Below are 16,595 nucleotides of genomic sequence, written 5' to 3'. Positions count from 1 at the left end.
GGTGAGCGTCTGGTGCCCTGGGGGCAGGTGGGGGAGAGCCTGGGCCACTTCCTACTTCTCACGTGTTCATTGCTCGGGATATAATTGCTGAAGGGTGTGCGTTGGGCACAATTCTAGGTCCAGGCACTTGGAGTCCTGAGGTCCTCGCTCCCATGGATGGGGTGTGGCGGCGGGGGTCCTAGTGGGAAGAAGCAGAGACTGTGAGCGAATGAACAAGAAAATGTTGAATGTGTGTGAAGTTAGGGCCTTAATGGTCTGGGGTCAGCGAGGAGGTGACACCTGAGCTCTGACAGAATGACACAGAAGAATATTCTAGGTGGCAGAATCAGCTGGTGCAAAGGCCCTGAGGCTGGGAGGACGGGAGAAAGCAAGCAAGCATGGGTGGTGAGCCCGGGGGACAGAGCAGGAAGGCAGGCGGCAGGCAGCCAGGGGCCGGGCCCTGGAGAAAAGGCAGAGGATGGAGTTTTACTCAGGGCAAGGGGCAACCTTGGGCATTGTCGGCAGGTGGTGACATGATCTGATGCGTTCTAAAAGCTTCCTCTGGGTGCTAAGGGCAAAATGGATGTAAAGAGGCCAGAGTGGAGTGTCTGGAGTGTCCAGACCCGCCAGAAAGCTCAGGCAGGGGCCCAGTGAGAGGACAACGACCTGAACCAGAGCGGAAGCAGTGAGGAGGGACAGAGGGACGGAGATCGGGGATCTGCCTTGAGGTGAGGCTGCTCACTGAGGGTTTGCATGTCAGACTGAGGCAGAGAGGACTTGGCGTGACAGACAGATTTGGGGCCAGAAGGACCAGGCTGGGGACAGAGCCCAGCACTCAGAAGTGAAGGCTCTGGTGGGAGCTCGGGGGCTGCTCTGGCCACAGTGGGATCTGGGTGCCCGTGGGCTCCTGGAGCACTTGTTGTCTTGGTCTATGGGGGCTGCCATCACAGGGAACCCCAGACAGGTCTCACCCGCAGCTCTGGAGGCCGGAAGACCAAGATCAAGGCACCGGCAGGTCTGGTGTCCACGTCCTGGTTCGCAGAAGCTGTCCCCTGCATGTGTTTTGACGCAGCAGAGAGAGAGCCCTCTGGTTTCGTCGTGTTCATAGAAGGGCACCAGTCCCATCATGGGGCCCCGCCCTCATGAGCTCATGTAACCCTAATCACCTCCCGAAGGTCCCCTCTTCTATTATCAGTAGTCTGGGGTTGGGCTTCCACATGTGCATTTTGGGGGACACGGGTCGTCAGCCCACCCAGCAGCAGCTGCTCTCAGTATGGAGCTGGGAGCGGTCATGAGCCTAGTCAGGCGGGTCTGTCAACGAAGGCGCCCCTCCCTGCGGCCCCGGCTCGTCACAGTGGGCAAAAGGAGCGCCTGTGTTTCAGATCCGATGCGATCCGTTTTTAGATGATCGGAGGCAAGTCGGCAAACCCTTCCCCAGCCCGTGTAGACTACGTGTTAGTACTTTCCATCGTACTTTTGGCAGCTGCAGAGACTCCAAAGCAAGGCAGAGAACTTTCAATGGAGCACTGAAAAGCAGTTTTTAAAAATACCTTTTAGAAAGCTATTTAAATTCTCCTGTCTGCAGCAAAGTTAATGTATAAACTTAGCGCTTTAATTTGGCTCTTCTTTAAACAAAGGAGGTGGGAAGCTGTCTCCTCCCCCGGTTCTGCTGAATCCAGAGGCTGGTTCTCACTCAGCATCCTGGAGCCCGAGGCTCTCCGGGACGCCCCACCCCCTCCCAACCACCCCCCTGGGAAGGCAGGCTCAGCCTCCAACACGGTGCCCGGATCTCCAGATCAAAACAACGAGGGGAAACCAGTGATGTGAATTCCCCCAGTTCAGAGATGGGGTAACTGAGGCCGAAACTGGCCAGTAAGAAGCTAAGTTAGATGTGGCCCTTTTTAGAGGCAATGAAGGAAGCTTGCCCAGGATGCCAGAGCTGGAAGGGACCAGGCAAGACTCTCATGTGCTGTGCACTGAAAGCTCGAGATCATCATCCTCTGGGGGCTTCTCTGCCCCCTCCAGATGTCACAGGCACCTCGCCAGGCTGGCGGTGGGAGAGGATGCAGCCGGGTTTGGACCCACAGCAGGAGCCTAGTCAGGGGCCCCATTGGGGTGCCTGTTAAGTCTGCAGCTCCCCCAAGTAAACTAGGGTATAGGGGAGTACATTCTTGGGGTGCTTCCGGGGTGATCCTGACACTCAGTAAAGTTTGAGACGCTCTGCCCCCCAAAATGTGCCATCACGAGTCCAGAGAATCCGGGACATCGAAGCCATCCCTGATCCCTCCACAGCTGAGGAAACAGAGCCCCCTGCGCAGAGCTCCGCAGAACCCAGGCACCTGAACTGAGGCGGGGTCTTCTCACAGATACCCCATCCCTGGCCCTGGTCAGCCTCCAGGCAGCCTTCCAGAGAGGGAAGCTATCTGCCCCCTAAGGGTGTCATTTGCAGAGAAAATTGGTATCCAGGACAACCATAGCTGAAGGCCCAGCCGCCCTGTGGTGGGGTCTCCCTGGCTTCCTAGGTCCCCAGCTCCAGCGGATTAGCCTGAACTGTCCCAGCACCTCCCTGTATCCTCGGAGATGGGTGGGAAACGCCCTTGGCCACGGCAGAAGTGACAAGACCAGCGGGCCTGCAGCCAGGTGGAGGGGACGGAGCAGGGGTTGGTGGGGAAGCAGGAGGGCTCCCAGTCCCGGAGGCCGGTAGCCCGTGTTTGCCCCGCCTACAGCAGTCCAAGGTAGACCTAGAGCAGCGAGCGCAACCCTGCCCCGGCGTGGAGGGGCTGGCCTGCCCGCTGTCCGCCAGGCTGTGCCCCCGGAGGCAGGTGTAAATGGGGCAGCTCCTCACCGGGAAGTAGCTGGTCTTGGAAACAAGGTTCGCCCTGGTAGATCCAGCTGGGCTTAGAGCAGACCTCACCAGGGCTTCAGAATCCGCCCAGAATTTGCCTCGCGTCTCCCCAAGCCCCAGGCCTGCTCACCCACATGTGGAGCACACACGTGGCTGACCACACCCACCCGCCGGCAGCTCCCTGTCCTGGCCTGCCCTGCCCCCCTGCCTGGGGCCTGCTCCCACCCAGCTGACAGGGGCCCATTCCTTAGGTGAACTGTGGGGCCTGGTTCCTCGGGGTCACGTGCTCCCTGGCCAGGTGACTGCTCTCCTGCTCTGTGGTTGGACTGGCCATCACCTGCTGGGGACAGTCAGATCCGTCAAACCCATGCCACTTGCTCTTATAGGCTCTCCCGGCTTGACTGCCTTTCTTGGAGCAGCGAGGAGCGGCCAGCCGCTGAGGAACGACATTCTGGATGACAGGGCCCTGTAGATTTCATTTCCCCAAAGCCCGCCCCCACCCACGTCTCTGTCTGTTGGAGAGAGTGACAAGACGATGGCACTTTAGAACTACACCCCCCAGCCTGAACAGAATGAATGCCTCTGTGGACAAGCTGTATTCCCCACTGACCCCAGGCACCCGAGGACGGGGAGGTCCTGGCCTGGTCCTGGGCCTCTCCACTTTCCATTCCCTTTGGGACCCCAGACAGTCACCATTGCTGATGTCTCCTTCTTCGTTGCTCTAAGATGTGAGCCTGCTTGTACCTAACCCCACCAAGGCGCTCCCCGGGCCCGTCAGTAAATACCAGGATAGAACTCATCGCGTAGGCAAGGGCCTTAAACAAAGCTGGTTTCAAGTCTGGGTTCCACCAACTACCAGCTCTGTTTGGTATTGGGCAAGTAGCTTGACCCCTCTGGGCATCCATTTCCTCTGCTTCCAAATGGGAGTGAGGAGGGCACCTGCTTCCTGGGGTTGGCGTAAGGACAGGAGTTGATGCATACGATGGGTTGGCTTGAGGTTTGGCCCAGAACAGATGCTCAGTAAGTAACAGGGAGCGCTGCGATCTTCTCTGATCATTGACTGGCTGCTTGATTGCAGACTCTGGCCCCAAGGTCAACACAGGAAGGAAGCGATACACCTGCAGAGCTGAACAGCCTCTGAGGGCCTGATGGGGTCAGTGGGGTACAGCGGGGACTCTGACTGAGGGTTTCCAGAGAAACACAACCAATAGGGGGGAGAGAGAGAAAGAGAGAAAGAGTGTGTGTGTGTGTGTGTGTGTGTGTGTGTACATAACAAAGAGAGAGAGATTGATTTTAAGGAATTGGCCCCCCCGTGGGGCTGACAAGTCCCAATTCTCTAAGGCACACTAGCAGGCTGGAGACCAGAGAGGACTTGATGTCCTGAATCCAAAGTCAGTCTGTAGGCAGAATTTCTTCTTCCTTTCCTTGGGGAACCTGTGTCTTTCTCTTAAGACCTTCAACTGGTGGGATGAGGCCCATTTACATTATGCAGGGTGATCTCTTAGCCCAAAGTCTACTGACTTAAATGTTAATTTTATTTTTAAAAAAAGCCTTCACAGCCGGATCTAGACTGGTGTTTGACCAAATATCTGGGTACCGTGGCCTAGACAAGTTGACACATGGAATTAAGCATCACAGGGAGGAACAACCAAGGGCCCTTGGCTGTCCTTTGCCAACACTGTGTCTCTTGGACGTGATGGCCTACCTCTGTCTGGTCTGCATCTCTCCTACCCCTGACCCTTCACTTTCGGGGGTAGACTATGGGAAGGCTTCAGCAAAGGATAGGTACCAGAGCAGAAGGATCACGCCCTCTGAGCCATGTGGCCCAGGCAAGGTCCCTCTGCGGAGAACAAGGAGGTTGCCCTGGTTGGGTAGGGAGGAGAGAAGCCAGTGTTTTCAGTGGAACATGGGACAGGCCCTGAGACCTGGTCCTGAAGATCCCACTCAGGTCCAGAACCCCAGGTGCAGTCAACCAAGGGACGCCAGGCAACCACAACCTCTCCAGAGAAATATTTGGGGAAGAACCTGAGACCCAGCAGCTGCTGCCCAGGATACAACACAGGCCAGGAAGTGGTTCCTTTAAGATGGAACTGGGATGCCAGACACGACACTTGCACAAGAGAGACTCAGATCAATTCTCTTTTATCTTTTTTGGAGGCTCAGCGTGATAAAAAGTGGCCTGTATCTATGGCTGATAAATAAGTAGGAACTTGCTGTATCTGCTTTCATTTGATTTTCTTGAACAATTACTGCTAGCATGCCTTACATTCAGAGGCTGAAATTTTAAGTGGCCAAAAGAACTTCCCAACTGAGCCCACCAGGGACTCATTTGAAATGTTCTTTGGTACATCGAAAAGCGACCAGGCATGGTCTATGAAGGAGCTTGGAAGTGCATTTCAGGTTAATGGCACAAGCATTTCCTCCTCTCCAGGGGATGGAACATGGGAAGATATTCCCACCTCCCACCTCAAACCACAGAAGAGATTACCCTACCAGACCCTCGGAGCGGAAGGACCTCCCATGGGTTCAGGCCTGGCCCTCGCACCAGCATGGGAAAGGGCTGGTTCTAGACCAGACAGTTCCCAACACAGTTGTAGGCAGTGGGCTTAAACAGGGTGGTGTCTAGGCCAGGAGTCATCCAGAGAAGGCTGATAAGGGAGAGGAGGTCCTGGAGTTCTCAGGACCATGGAGGGGAAGAAACTGGGAGTGCTGGGCTACGGATGACTTCCACCCTGTTTTCATTCCTCTCATCTAGCGCTCGGGTTACAGTGTGACTCTGGTTATGTGCCTGCCTCAGCACCAGAAGAATAAAATCCTGGAGGCCAGAGACCGTATCTTGCAATAACCAGAGTGGTATCAGCATTTGACAGGTCTTCAATACATATTAAATGGAACAATGCATGGGTGGATGGGATGGATGGGTGAGTAAGTGGGTAGATAGAAGACAGGTGGGTGAGTACACGGATGGTGGGATGGACAGATGGGTGGATGGATGGATGGATGGATGGATGGATAGTTGGGTAGACCAAAGAGGGGTGAATGGGTAGGTGGATGGTTGGATGGATGGATGGTTGGTTGGTTGGTTGGTTGGACGGGCAGATGGATGAGTGAACGGGTGGATGGACGGACGACATGAATCTGTCTTCAAATCATTGAAAGACTATCACATCCTGAAGAGTGGAGTCCTATTTCCTGTGGATTGAGAAGATAAAATCATGGCAGATTCTTCAGGGTAGCAGATTTGACTTCAGGTTAAGAAAGAAAGACTCAGATGCTTTTGGTGGCATAGACGGTGTGGGGAGGAAGCAAGCTCCCATCCCTGGAAGTGTTCAAGAGGAGGGACGAGTCAGTGTAGATGAAGAGTGTTCTTAGGCTGGAGGGAGGCAGAGCTGGATGACCTCAGAGCTCAGACCTTTACAGCTCTGAGCTATGTGAGCCCTCTTGAGCCCATGCCCTCAGCTGGGCCAAGGAGCTCATTTTCAGGGTCACACCTTGGCCCCTCCGGGAGCCCCATACTCTACCTTTGCTGCTGCTGACCCATGGTTAGGGCACGCCCTCCTGACTGCTGACCTCGGGCTCCTGCCCCCTCTGCTCCCAGGCCTCAGAGCATGCCCTGGAACTTGCCCCAGAAAGCCTGGTTGAAGGTGATCTGCAGGGAAGACAGAAAGCATGTGGAGGCCACGCGGCTGGGCCCTGATAGAGGCGAGGGGTCTGGGAGACGTCGGGGAGCTGCTGGAAAGGTCCCTACAGGGTTGGGGGAAACAGCCAGGGCTGAGCCTCCGACCCAGTTCCAAGGGGAGTCTCAGGATGTGGGGGGCTCCCTTCTGGGTGCAGGTATGTATCTTTGTCACTCCGTTGTAAGGGCCGGGACCTGCAGGAGGGGGAGAGGGCACAGCAGGGCCCACAGCTGGGTGACATAAGGACTTACCCCAACAGGGAAGGGCAGAGGGGCCGCGTGAGAGACTGACGGCAGGGAGGGGGCCAGCCCCGCCTGGCCAGCAGGATCCCCCTTGGCCTGGGCCGGTCCCCTCAGCATCCTTTTCTCTTTAGAAAATCTAATTGCTTGTAGCTTCCATTCTGGCCGTCAATTTGATCTGCACTCAAGGGTGCAGCCGAGGTTCACCTTGTTCTGCTTAAATAATGCAGGTAGTGAGGCTATTGGCAAACTGTCATCCGCTGGAAAGTGGCTTCGACGTGGCCAGGAATGTGGGGGCCCGGGGCCTCGGCCAGCCACAGGTCCAGCGGGGGGAACAGGAGGGTGGCATGGCCCAGGGTAGACAGACAGGCGCTAGAAGCCTCCGTGGCCTTTTCCAAAAGGACAGTCTATTGGGAAATTCTACAAGAAAGCAAGGGCAAGAGCTCTTGGGCTGAGCAGCTGGCCTCAGAACCTTGGAGGGGGAGGTTTGCGGCACCGCCTGGGCCCGTGGGGCTGGGGGCAATGCTGAGTCACTTCCTGCTGAGGACAGCCGTGCTCCTGCCCTGCCTCCTGGCCCCACCAGCAGATGAGGGATTTGTGATGAGTCTGCTGCTCTTCCCTGAGCCTGGGTTGGGGTTTTTTTTTTTTTTTTCCTAATGTTTAAAAATTCCCAGCAGCTTGGCAGGGGCCCGGCTGCCGGGTCACCCCATCGGCTGTTGTGTCATCAGACATCATGTTTACCCGTCAGACACTGTTTTCCTGACACTCAACATTCAAAATAATGATCTTGTCGGAGGACCTTCATGAATGATTCATGAGGCTCCGCTCCACTTCGGTGTTAACAGCAAATCAAAGCCTGTCTGAGCGGGAGCTGGGCAGCCTGGGGAAGGGAACCCTGGCCCTGGCCTCCAGCCCCCCGAGGTGGGGGTCCCTGGCCTGCCCTCAAGGCTCCTTTCCTCCAGCACTAGCCTGGCCTTGCAGAAGGCCAGAGCACAAACGGGTAAGGAGCAGGGCCTGGGCTCGGTCCCTGTGGGCGCCCTGGGGCCCTGTAACCTTGCTGAGAATGTCTGAGCTCAGGCCCGAGTCCCAGCTGGGTCTCCATCAAGAACAGGCCCCGTGACCTTGAGCAGGTCGCTTGGCTCCTCTGAGTTTCCTTTTCCTTTCTGTGAAAGCAGGTGGGGCCACCTCTCCCATGAGGTGGGGGGAACACGAACCAGCTTCCTGGGGTGCAGTTCCCCGCGTGTGGGAAAGTCAAAACACGGAGCTGTGATCATTCACTACTGTGGCCTCGCCTCCCCTGGCTCTCTGGTCTCCTCTTCCCATCTGTGCAACGGGAGGGCTGAGCCGGGTGCACCCCCGCCTCCTGACCGGGGAGCACAGCACGTTCTCTGCTGTTCCCGCAGTAGGTTACAGGGGGCAGTCGAGCGGTCTCAGCCTGGAAGTGGGTTCTCAGGGACATTTCTTAACAAAACACTGGGATGGAGAACCGCGGGGACACAGACAGACCCCAGGCACAGCCCAGTGAGGGACCATGCGTGCACGCGCACAGGCACACAGGGACAGACAAGCACGGGGGCTTCCCGAATACCCACACAGCTGAGCACCCGGTGAGCTGAGGGAGTTGCTAGCATACCTGGGTTCTCTTCCTTCCGCACTTGGCCCATCCGCCCCTCCCCATAGTCAGCTCCCAGCGGGAAGGGCGGGGTCAGCCTTGATCCCCAGCCCCTCTGAATCCCGTGCAGTCACACACAGCAGGGCACTGTGAACGGATGCTTAGGAAACATTTGTCCAATGAGGGGCATTCACAGATCTGTACTGGGTACTGGGGACGCAGCCGTGAACAAGATCGATTCAGTACAATTAGCCATGACCTTCCACCCCATCCTCCTTCTCCTGAAGACCAGAGGGTTAGAGCTCCAACACCTCACGTGATTTGTTTGTCATTCAAAAGTGATGGAGAGTATCCCCCCCCCACCCCCAGGCCACACCGCCCCGCAGAGTCTGTCTGCAATGGTTGCGGGAGGGCAGGGGGCCAGGGGGCTCATTCACGACTGTGGTCCAGAGGAAGGAATGTACCTGGAGCCCTCTGTAGACCCTGCATGAGCCAGAACTGATCACTGCCCCTTCTTGGAAGTAAGACTCAGCCCCAGCTGGGAACGCCTGCAGTGTTTCATTTTCTCCCTAAATGGCCTGAGAGCAGAACGCCAGAAACGTGCATGGTTCCCCCGCTGACCCGAGTCTCAGAGGGAGGAGAAGTTTCCCCAGCCAAGGGCCTTGAGCCCCACTAGGGTGATGTGAGCAAGCAGAAGGCCCTCTTGTGTCCCACTTTGGAACAAGACAGGAGGCCTCTGGGGAGGGGGGCCAAGCCACAATGGGGCCAAATTCACTGATCAGAGTCTGACAAGGGCAGCACGTATGTAGGCTCTTCCTGGCCTCACCTGCCAGATGCCTCTCCCCAGCTGCACTGGTGTGCAGGGCCAGAGCGAGGGCTGCTGTGGCCTCAGGCACCCCCTTGCCCGCCCTGTCCTCCGGGCCCTGGCTGCGGATCCTCACAGCTCTGTGCCTTGCCACACCCTGCCTGGGTCTGGGATCGTGATGTCCCCATCTACTCAGAGCTCACTGGGAGCGTGTGGAGAGACACCTGCCAGGCAGAGCCATTGTGACATTTCGGGAGACTAGGGACCGTACAGAGGCCAGAGTCGAAGCAAGGCCAGTGCTCGAAGGGCTGGAGCTGTCCTGCAGGGGCCCTTGGAGGGTGTGACTGCCCTCTGCAAGTTAATAAGGCATTTCAGAGAAGGTTCAAGTAGAGCAGAAGGTGGTAGAAGTGATGCATAGAGCAGAAGATGGTAGAAGTGATGCACGGAGCCTGTGAGAGCAGATTTCCAGCCTGGCACCCCCCCTGCAGGAATACCTGCTCCTCAGGAACCCCCAAGCCGCCCTCCCTCCCGCCAGGCTGCTCCTCTCCACCCAGAGGGTCTGTGTTCTTTTTAAATCTTTCCACGTGTGCCAGTCTGATCTCCCCTCCAAATGTGTGTTTCCCAAAGGCAGGGACCCCATCTTAGAAGTCTTTGCACCCCTCCCCCCAGCCAGACCCACACCCTGAAGACCTGGAGTAGAGGGAGCAGGAAGACATTGGGCAACTGTGTCTAGTGCATGCGTGACCCGGGGCTGAACATAGACTTGTGTCTGATCAACACAGCCATTCTCACCTTGGAACTGGGATGCAGAGAAAAGCCCAGAATCCTAGCTGATCCCCTGCTGAAGCGCTACCAGTTATCTGCTCACTGATTCCAGACCCACTGTGCGCCTGGCATTGAACAGACAAGGGGTGGGGAGTCCTAAGCAGTGGGTGCAGGTTGGGTGGACAGATGGCCCAGGCTGGCCCCAGAGCACACATGAGGGACCCCAGCCCCCTCGGGTGGCTCCTGGAGGCCACCACTGAGGTGTGGGGAACGGGCAGTGGTTTGCCTGGCCCAGGGGGAGAGGAGGCACAGAGGAGAGGCAGCAGCAGCCAGCCTGTTCCAGAACCACAGAAGCCTATATGATATGGTCCTTGCCCACAAGGAGGTGGTGACGAATTGGGAACAAGTTAAGTAGAACAAGATTTAAGCCCTGTTGCCAAGCGGGGATGGGAGCACGGCAGGGGAAACACGTGATGCGATGCCCGATGAATCACACCACTGCGGGCTCTGGGTCACAGCAGAGTGACAGGTGGTGGGGGCACGCTGGGCTCTGAGGGCTGGGCAGGCAGTGAGGGAACTTCGGTAGGAGAAATGATCGTGTGAGAAAACCAGGGAGCCCAAAGGTGCACACTGCCTCCAGGGACCAGTTTAGCTGGAACAGACGAACTGGGGCTAAAGATGTGTGAGGGGCCCCTGAGCTGGTCCCATCTGCCCACCTGTCCCCCCAGAGGACCTTGAGCACTCATCCCTCCTCCCCAACCCTCTCCCGCTTTGCAGTTTTGACCTGGAGTGTCCGATTCCAGCCCGAAGCACCCATTTGCGCCCATCTTCTCTTGCTCACACAAAAGCCAGACCCCAGAGACAAACAGGGAGACATAAAAAGGAGAGAAGATGAAGATTCATTGACGCCAGAACCAACTCTATTCTAGAAAATTGAAATATTTTGTACATAATGACAATCGAGTCACCGGGCGACCTTCCCGGAATAACTTCCCAGATATATGACAGCGACAACAGCGGCCCCATTGGCACTGACATGCTGAAGGCTCCCCAAAGCCACCACTTAAAAAATGCCTCCTGTGTTATTAACATTCCTCACTTGGAGATATTTATGGCTCGTCACTGTTATCAACAGTAACAAATTTCAAGAACCTATAAATGACACCACCCCCGGAGACAGAGCCTGGAACAATCCGCCATCAGCTTGCCCAGCCCCGACTAGACCAGGAACGTCAAATCAGACTTATCTGATGGACCCGGATGACATCCTCTGAGTCTCACGCCCTCGTCACTCACCTTGAACCCTGGGAACGCTGGGCCCCGCTGCGTCTGCCTCACCTTGGCTGTCAGGCACTGTCAGCCCTGCTGAGGGTGTGCTGCAAGGGGGGGGGGGAGCCTAAGCAGGTGTGTCCTGTCCTTCTGCTGCCCTGCCCCACTCTGCACACCTGCACGGTCAGGTCCCCTTCCTCGTTCATTCATTTATTCATCCATCCACGCAGCAGTGCATAGGCGGGCACGATTACGACCTTGCATGAATGACTGGGCCATGCGCAGAATGCGGTCCGGCGACTTCTATCCCGAAGGGCACAATGCCAGGTGGGGGTACCCTCAGGACCTGGACCCCACTCCAGGAGCAGCCCCAGGGAGTGAAGGAGCCTGGCCTCTCACAAAAAAGGCAAAGCAGACCTCACACCCAGCCCCCCCCCCCGCCCCCACCCCACATCTGATGCTAAAAACTGCCCTGAGACACAAACAGAAGTGCCTGGCCTGGCGATGGAGATCGCAGGCTTTGGAGCAGGCTGCCCACGGGTGGATATGGCCGCAACGCTGACTAGCTATAATCTTATGAACCTCAGTCTTCTCAGCCACGAAAGGGAACGGAAACCACGCTCAGAGCTGTTAAGGTCAGATGAAAGAATGCCTGTCAGGGATGGAGGCACAAAGTATAAATGCTTCGGAGATGAAGACTCTTGCGAAGCTTAGGGATTTTCTCCCTTTCCTTTGGGTTTTAATTCCCCTTAAAAGGCAGAAGCCCCCGTGAGGGGTTCAAGTGGTACCCCCATGGAAAGGGTTTCCCCAAAGGAAACCCTGTGGTGGTTGCTTGAAGACACAGAGGGGGCACTAGGAAAGAAGCAGCCTGCTAGAAAAGCTGCCCGGCATGGCCACCTCCCGGGCTTGGCCCTCCTTGCACTCCACCTTGGAGTGACCTTGGGTGGGTCATATGCACACCCTCTCAGCCTCAGTTTCTCCGTTTGCTACACAGGCTCTCCTGAGCCTTGCCATTCCTATGTGTCACCTACCACAGCTATTTGCGGAAGGTTCTGAGCAGGACTGCTGTGAAAATCCAACAAGATAATGAATGTGAGCAGGCTTTGAAAATACCCAGTGTTTTGTAAATGTGAGAGATTATTATTCCCATTTACCACCCTTTTAAAAGGATGTTTTCCCTCAATTCAGCCAAATTTAACTTGGATGATGAAGAACCAAGCCCGGGAGTCCCCAGCTATAATTTTCCTGCTTCCTTGTGCCTCTGAATATTAAAACACAAAGGCTCCCATTGCCGAGGGAAACCAAAACAGCAGCACATTAGAGGCGCGACTGCACAAACAGAATTCAAAGTGATATTTCAAGCGGGGCGTTCTGTTTATATAAACCTTGAGAGCCCTCGAATGTCAGCAGAACTTTGAAATTAAAATGGCTTCTCACTTCATGCACTTCGCAATCGGTTATTGAGCCTGTGTCTTGGGGTAGCAGAAGGTCAGAAACCACTTGGGGTTTACTTTGTGGTGTTAGAAATGGTGAGAAAGGAGGCCTGGCGGCAGTGAGGGCGAGGCCGGGCGCTGTCCAGAGTGCTGACACGGAGGGCTGGGCTCCGGCGTGCAGGGAGGGTGTTTGGCTGAAGGGTCCTTCCCCACTGGCACATTCCTACTGTTCCCTAGAATCCTCAAGGAAGAATGGGGGTGCTCTGGGGATCCCAAGTGCCTTGAGCTGTGGGGTGGGGCACTCGCTGGCAGAAGCAAGAGCGTGAAAGGGAGGGGAGGCAGGGCCCGCCAGAACAACAGCTACAGTCGAAATGAGAGGAGAGAGGTGGGCACAGAACTGGGAGGAACTGGAAAATAAAGTAATAAAATAGAGAGATATACCAGGTGACAGCGGGGAGATAAATGAAACACGTTATACGAAGGGCTCATTTTTGTGCAAATATTTGGGGCTCTATAAAATCAGGCTGTTTATTATAAATCTGTCACCTGAATAAGGCCTGCTGTCCTACAGGTGTCCCCTGCAGTGAAGTGTTCTCTCTAAGACATGGAGGGCTGAGCTCTTGGGGTGAAGTGTGGCCGAGCCTGCTCCTTCTGTTTTATAAACAGTCCTTCCCATGGGGGAAGTGTAGCTGCTGGGAGTGAGAGAAGTTGTTGGGCCTAAGGCCAGGGCGTCCTCTGGTCTTCGCCATGGGCCACTGTGGTGACCTCGAGCTTCGTTTCCAGCCGATAGATTACTGGGGTTGTTTGGCCTGTATCCAGATGGGTCATGGAAGGCCCACTCTTAGTTGGGGGTCACTCAGTCCTGTCTACAAATACCAGGAGACCATGCCTGCTGGGCCCCTATCCACCTCCAGTGGGGGAGGACGCGTCAGAGCACAAACATGTAGCAGCAAACAATCAGGTGGGACAGAAGGAAAACTTCAGGGTCTTATCAATCCCCCCTGTACAGACTTTGAAAATGTATGTATCCGTCTCTCTGAAGTGACTCATATCGATCCTGCCTGGAACTGAGGGGAGCTTGGGAAGACTCTGGGACCTCAGGGAAATTCCCAGAAGGATATGAGTCCTCTACCCTCAGGTTCTCAGGCCAGCATATCAGCAGAGCAAATATGGCCTCAGGGCTGGCTGGTACTCAGATCTTGGGGTGGCCCCTGGTCCTTGCTAATCAGTCACTTGGAGACCCAGGAAGACACAGACCAGCTGCTGAGTGTCCCACCAGGAGTGTTTACCCAGAAGATGTTGGTTAGCACACACACACATGCACGCACACACACACACACACACGCACGCACGTGCGCGCGCACACACACACGTGCACACACACACACAACCCCTTAGGGTCTAAGGCACTATATCCCCAAGACTGGGATCGATTTCCCCAAAGAAATTTGCTCTCAGATGTCATTTTTTTTTTTATTGCAAAATAGTCCAACAAATGTAGAATCAAGAGTCTCAACTGTTCCTACACCCAGTGTTGGAACCGGGCTAGTCAGAGTGAGATGACATGGCTCGGGGTCTAGCATGGGAACCTTTAAAAAGGAAGCTGGCCAGACGCAGGTTCCCTAATTCCTTGGAGCCCAGTTCCTCAGCTCTGAAGTGGAACAGATCCTAGTAATGTTCCTGAGAAGATTCTTGGGAGGGTTCAGTGCAGGAAGCTATGTGAAGCCTGCAGCCTGGGGCCCACCTGGCACAGTCAGTGTGGGCTTTATTTTTTTTTTTAAAGATTTTATTTATTTATTTGACAGAGAGAAATCACAAGTAGATGGAGAGGCAGGCAGAGAGAGAGGGAAGCAGGCTCCCCGCTGAGCAGAGAGCCCGATGCGGGACTCGATCCCAGGACCCTGAGATCATGACCCGAGCTGAAGGCAGCGGCTTAACCCACTGAGCCACCCAGGTGCCCCCAGTGTGGGCTTTATTACCACTACTGGGCAAGAACTCAACCCTGCCCATGCACAGAGTAGTGCTCCCAGACCACTCAGGTGGACATGCCTCTGCTTCTGAGATGCAGCGCTCCCCAGCAGCCTGGGCATCGCTGCACCGTGGCTGTCCCCACTGTGGTTCCTTAGCATCACCTCAGCCAACCTTGACTTCGTCAGACTGTAGGGTTAACATGTCACTGGCCTGTCCCACTGGGACTCTGCAGACAGCGACTTGCTCTCCTGTCACCACGCCTCCAGTGCCTGGTGCACAGGACCTCAAGAGAGTGTTGGCTGAGTGGTGAATGGGAAGGGGCTCTCAGCCCACATTGGCTCTGGAGCCAGCACCAAGCCCAGATAGACCCCCGCAGGGGAGGACCATTTTCTAGGAGAGGCCAGCCCTCCCGTTCTGTAACCTCCTGCCATTTGCTTTGTGTGTCACTCCATCCAGACTTGGAACTCTGCACCTTTGGAGGCAACGTCCTACTTTCCCCCCTGGCCAGGGGGCCTCCACCCCAGGAACTGGCTTAATGCTGTTTATGTCTCCCTCATTTTCAAGGCTTTGGTTGGAAATTTGGCTTCTCATGGTTGATCCCAGTCGGTTTTGATGATATTTTACGGCGCCTTCCTAATTTACTGCCCTTTTATGACTATAGTAAAAGGCCACACGTCAGGGAACGCCATCAAACAGGAAGAAGTGTCCCCTCGCCTTGTCAGCTCAAGTTGAGCATTGTAATTTACAAGGAAACCTTGTGGCTTAGGGTGTTTACCTCCCACAGAACCAGTTTCTACTTCCATTATGAGAATGAGATAATTAAAACACTTCCCTGTTCCTTTGATATGGAATTAGGTTCACTCAGCCCAACTGCAAATGCCAGTTGGAAAGCTGTTATGTTACTTGGGCTTCAGTTCAGAGCTATCCGTTTCTTCCAGAAAGGTTGCTGTTGTGTTGTGTTTTGTTTTGTTTTTTTCTCTGCACCTGATCTTGGATTAGACACCAGGGAGGGAAATAAGGGACTTACTTAAATGTAGTTGGGAAATTTGCATCTCAGACTGATGTAGATCTTGGCTGTAGATTTTAGGGCAGCTGAGGCCCAGGGAGTCCCTGAAGCTATGCGGCCTCCCCACAAACCAGGGGACCTCACGGGTTGGCCAATGCAAGAGAACATGAAGAGGTGGACTCTGGCTCTTTAAGAGGAAAACTATAGTCTAGCTTCCCCCCCCCACCCCAGCCTTTTTCCATCTTTACCAAATGATACCAAGACAAGAGGTTCCTGCCCTGGGGATATTGCCCCAACTCAAACTGGCCTAAACAATAAAGACTCTGTGACATCACCTGCAAGGAAAGTTGGAGGGAGTGCAGGCTGAGGTTAGTGAGTTCAGAGCCTCAGTCATGTCACCAAGGACCCAGGTTCTTTCCCACTCTTTGCTTGGCTGTCTTCAATGGTGGCTTCATCCTCTTGCTGGGAGCAAGATGGCAGCAGCAAATCCAGGGTCACACATAGGAGGAAGCTGGGAGACCCTGCAGCTCTTGCCAGTGGGAAATCCTCTTGCTGAAACACACTTCTGTTGCCTCATTAGCCAGAACTGGGTCATAGATTCATTCTTGAGCAATCCCCATGGACCAAATGGGAGAACACTTGGCCGGTTGGGCTCCGCCTTACCCCCCAACTCCCCACAGACCCAATCTCACGGCTGCTTGGGGAAAGGAGGGTTTGGGTAGGGAACAACACAGAAGCATCCACCATGAAGTCATGTAACATTTTGTTGAATGGTGAGCACAAAGGTATGTCTAAAAAACCAAAGTCATGATAAAATGAACCCCAGATAGACCAGAACTAGCCCTGGCAACTTTAAGTTCCCTCGAAGGACAGTCTGACTCTCCCTACCCCTTTTGGAATCTTGAAAGTTGAACAATGTGGTACCTGGAGACTGAATGGAACCTGGGGTCACTGTGGGGCTCAGTGGGGCTCAACCGAGGCAGATTTGGCTTCT

At 55.1% G+C, this 16,595-nt stretch overlaps 1 protein-coding gene across 16 annotated transcripts in view; it reads left to right on the top strand.

The window, feature by feature from the left end:
- The window catches only part of CAMTA1 (calmodulin binding transcription activator 1), an 821,619-nt gene that overhangs the window by 680,673 nt on the left and 124,351 nt on the right, over positions 1-16,595 (top strand). The window contains exon 7 of one of the 16 annotated variants that reach the window (XM_032303263.1): positions 10,700-10,720. The exons of the other annotated variants lie outside the window; for them this stretch is intronic. Coding sequence (XP_032159154.1) covers positions 10,700-10,705 — 6 coding nt within the window. The 3' untranslated portion in view covers positions 10,706-10,720. Of the gene's footprint in view, positions 1-10,699; positions 10,721-16,595 lie in introns of those variants that run through there. 16 annotated transcript variants of the gene reach the window in all.

The sequence above is a fragment of the Mustela erminea genome, chromosome 10 (genome assembly GCF_009829155.1).
Source record: "Mustela erminea isolate mMusErm1 chromosome 10, mMusErm1.Pri, whole genome shotgun sequence".
Lineage (NCBI taxonomy): Eukaryota > Metazoa > Chordata > Mammalia > Carnivora > Mustelidae > Mustela > Mustela erminea.
Note: the sequence above shows the minus strand (reverse complement) of the source record. Positions and strands in the feature narration are given on the sequence as shown.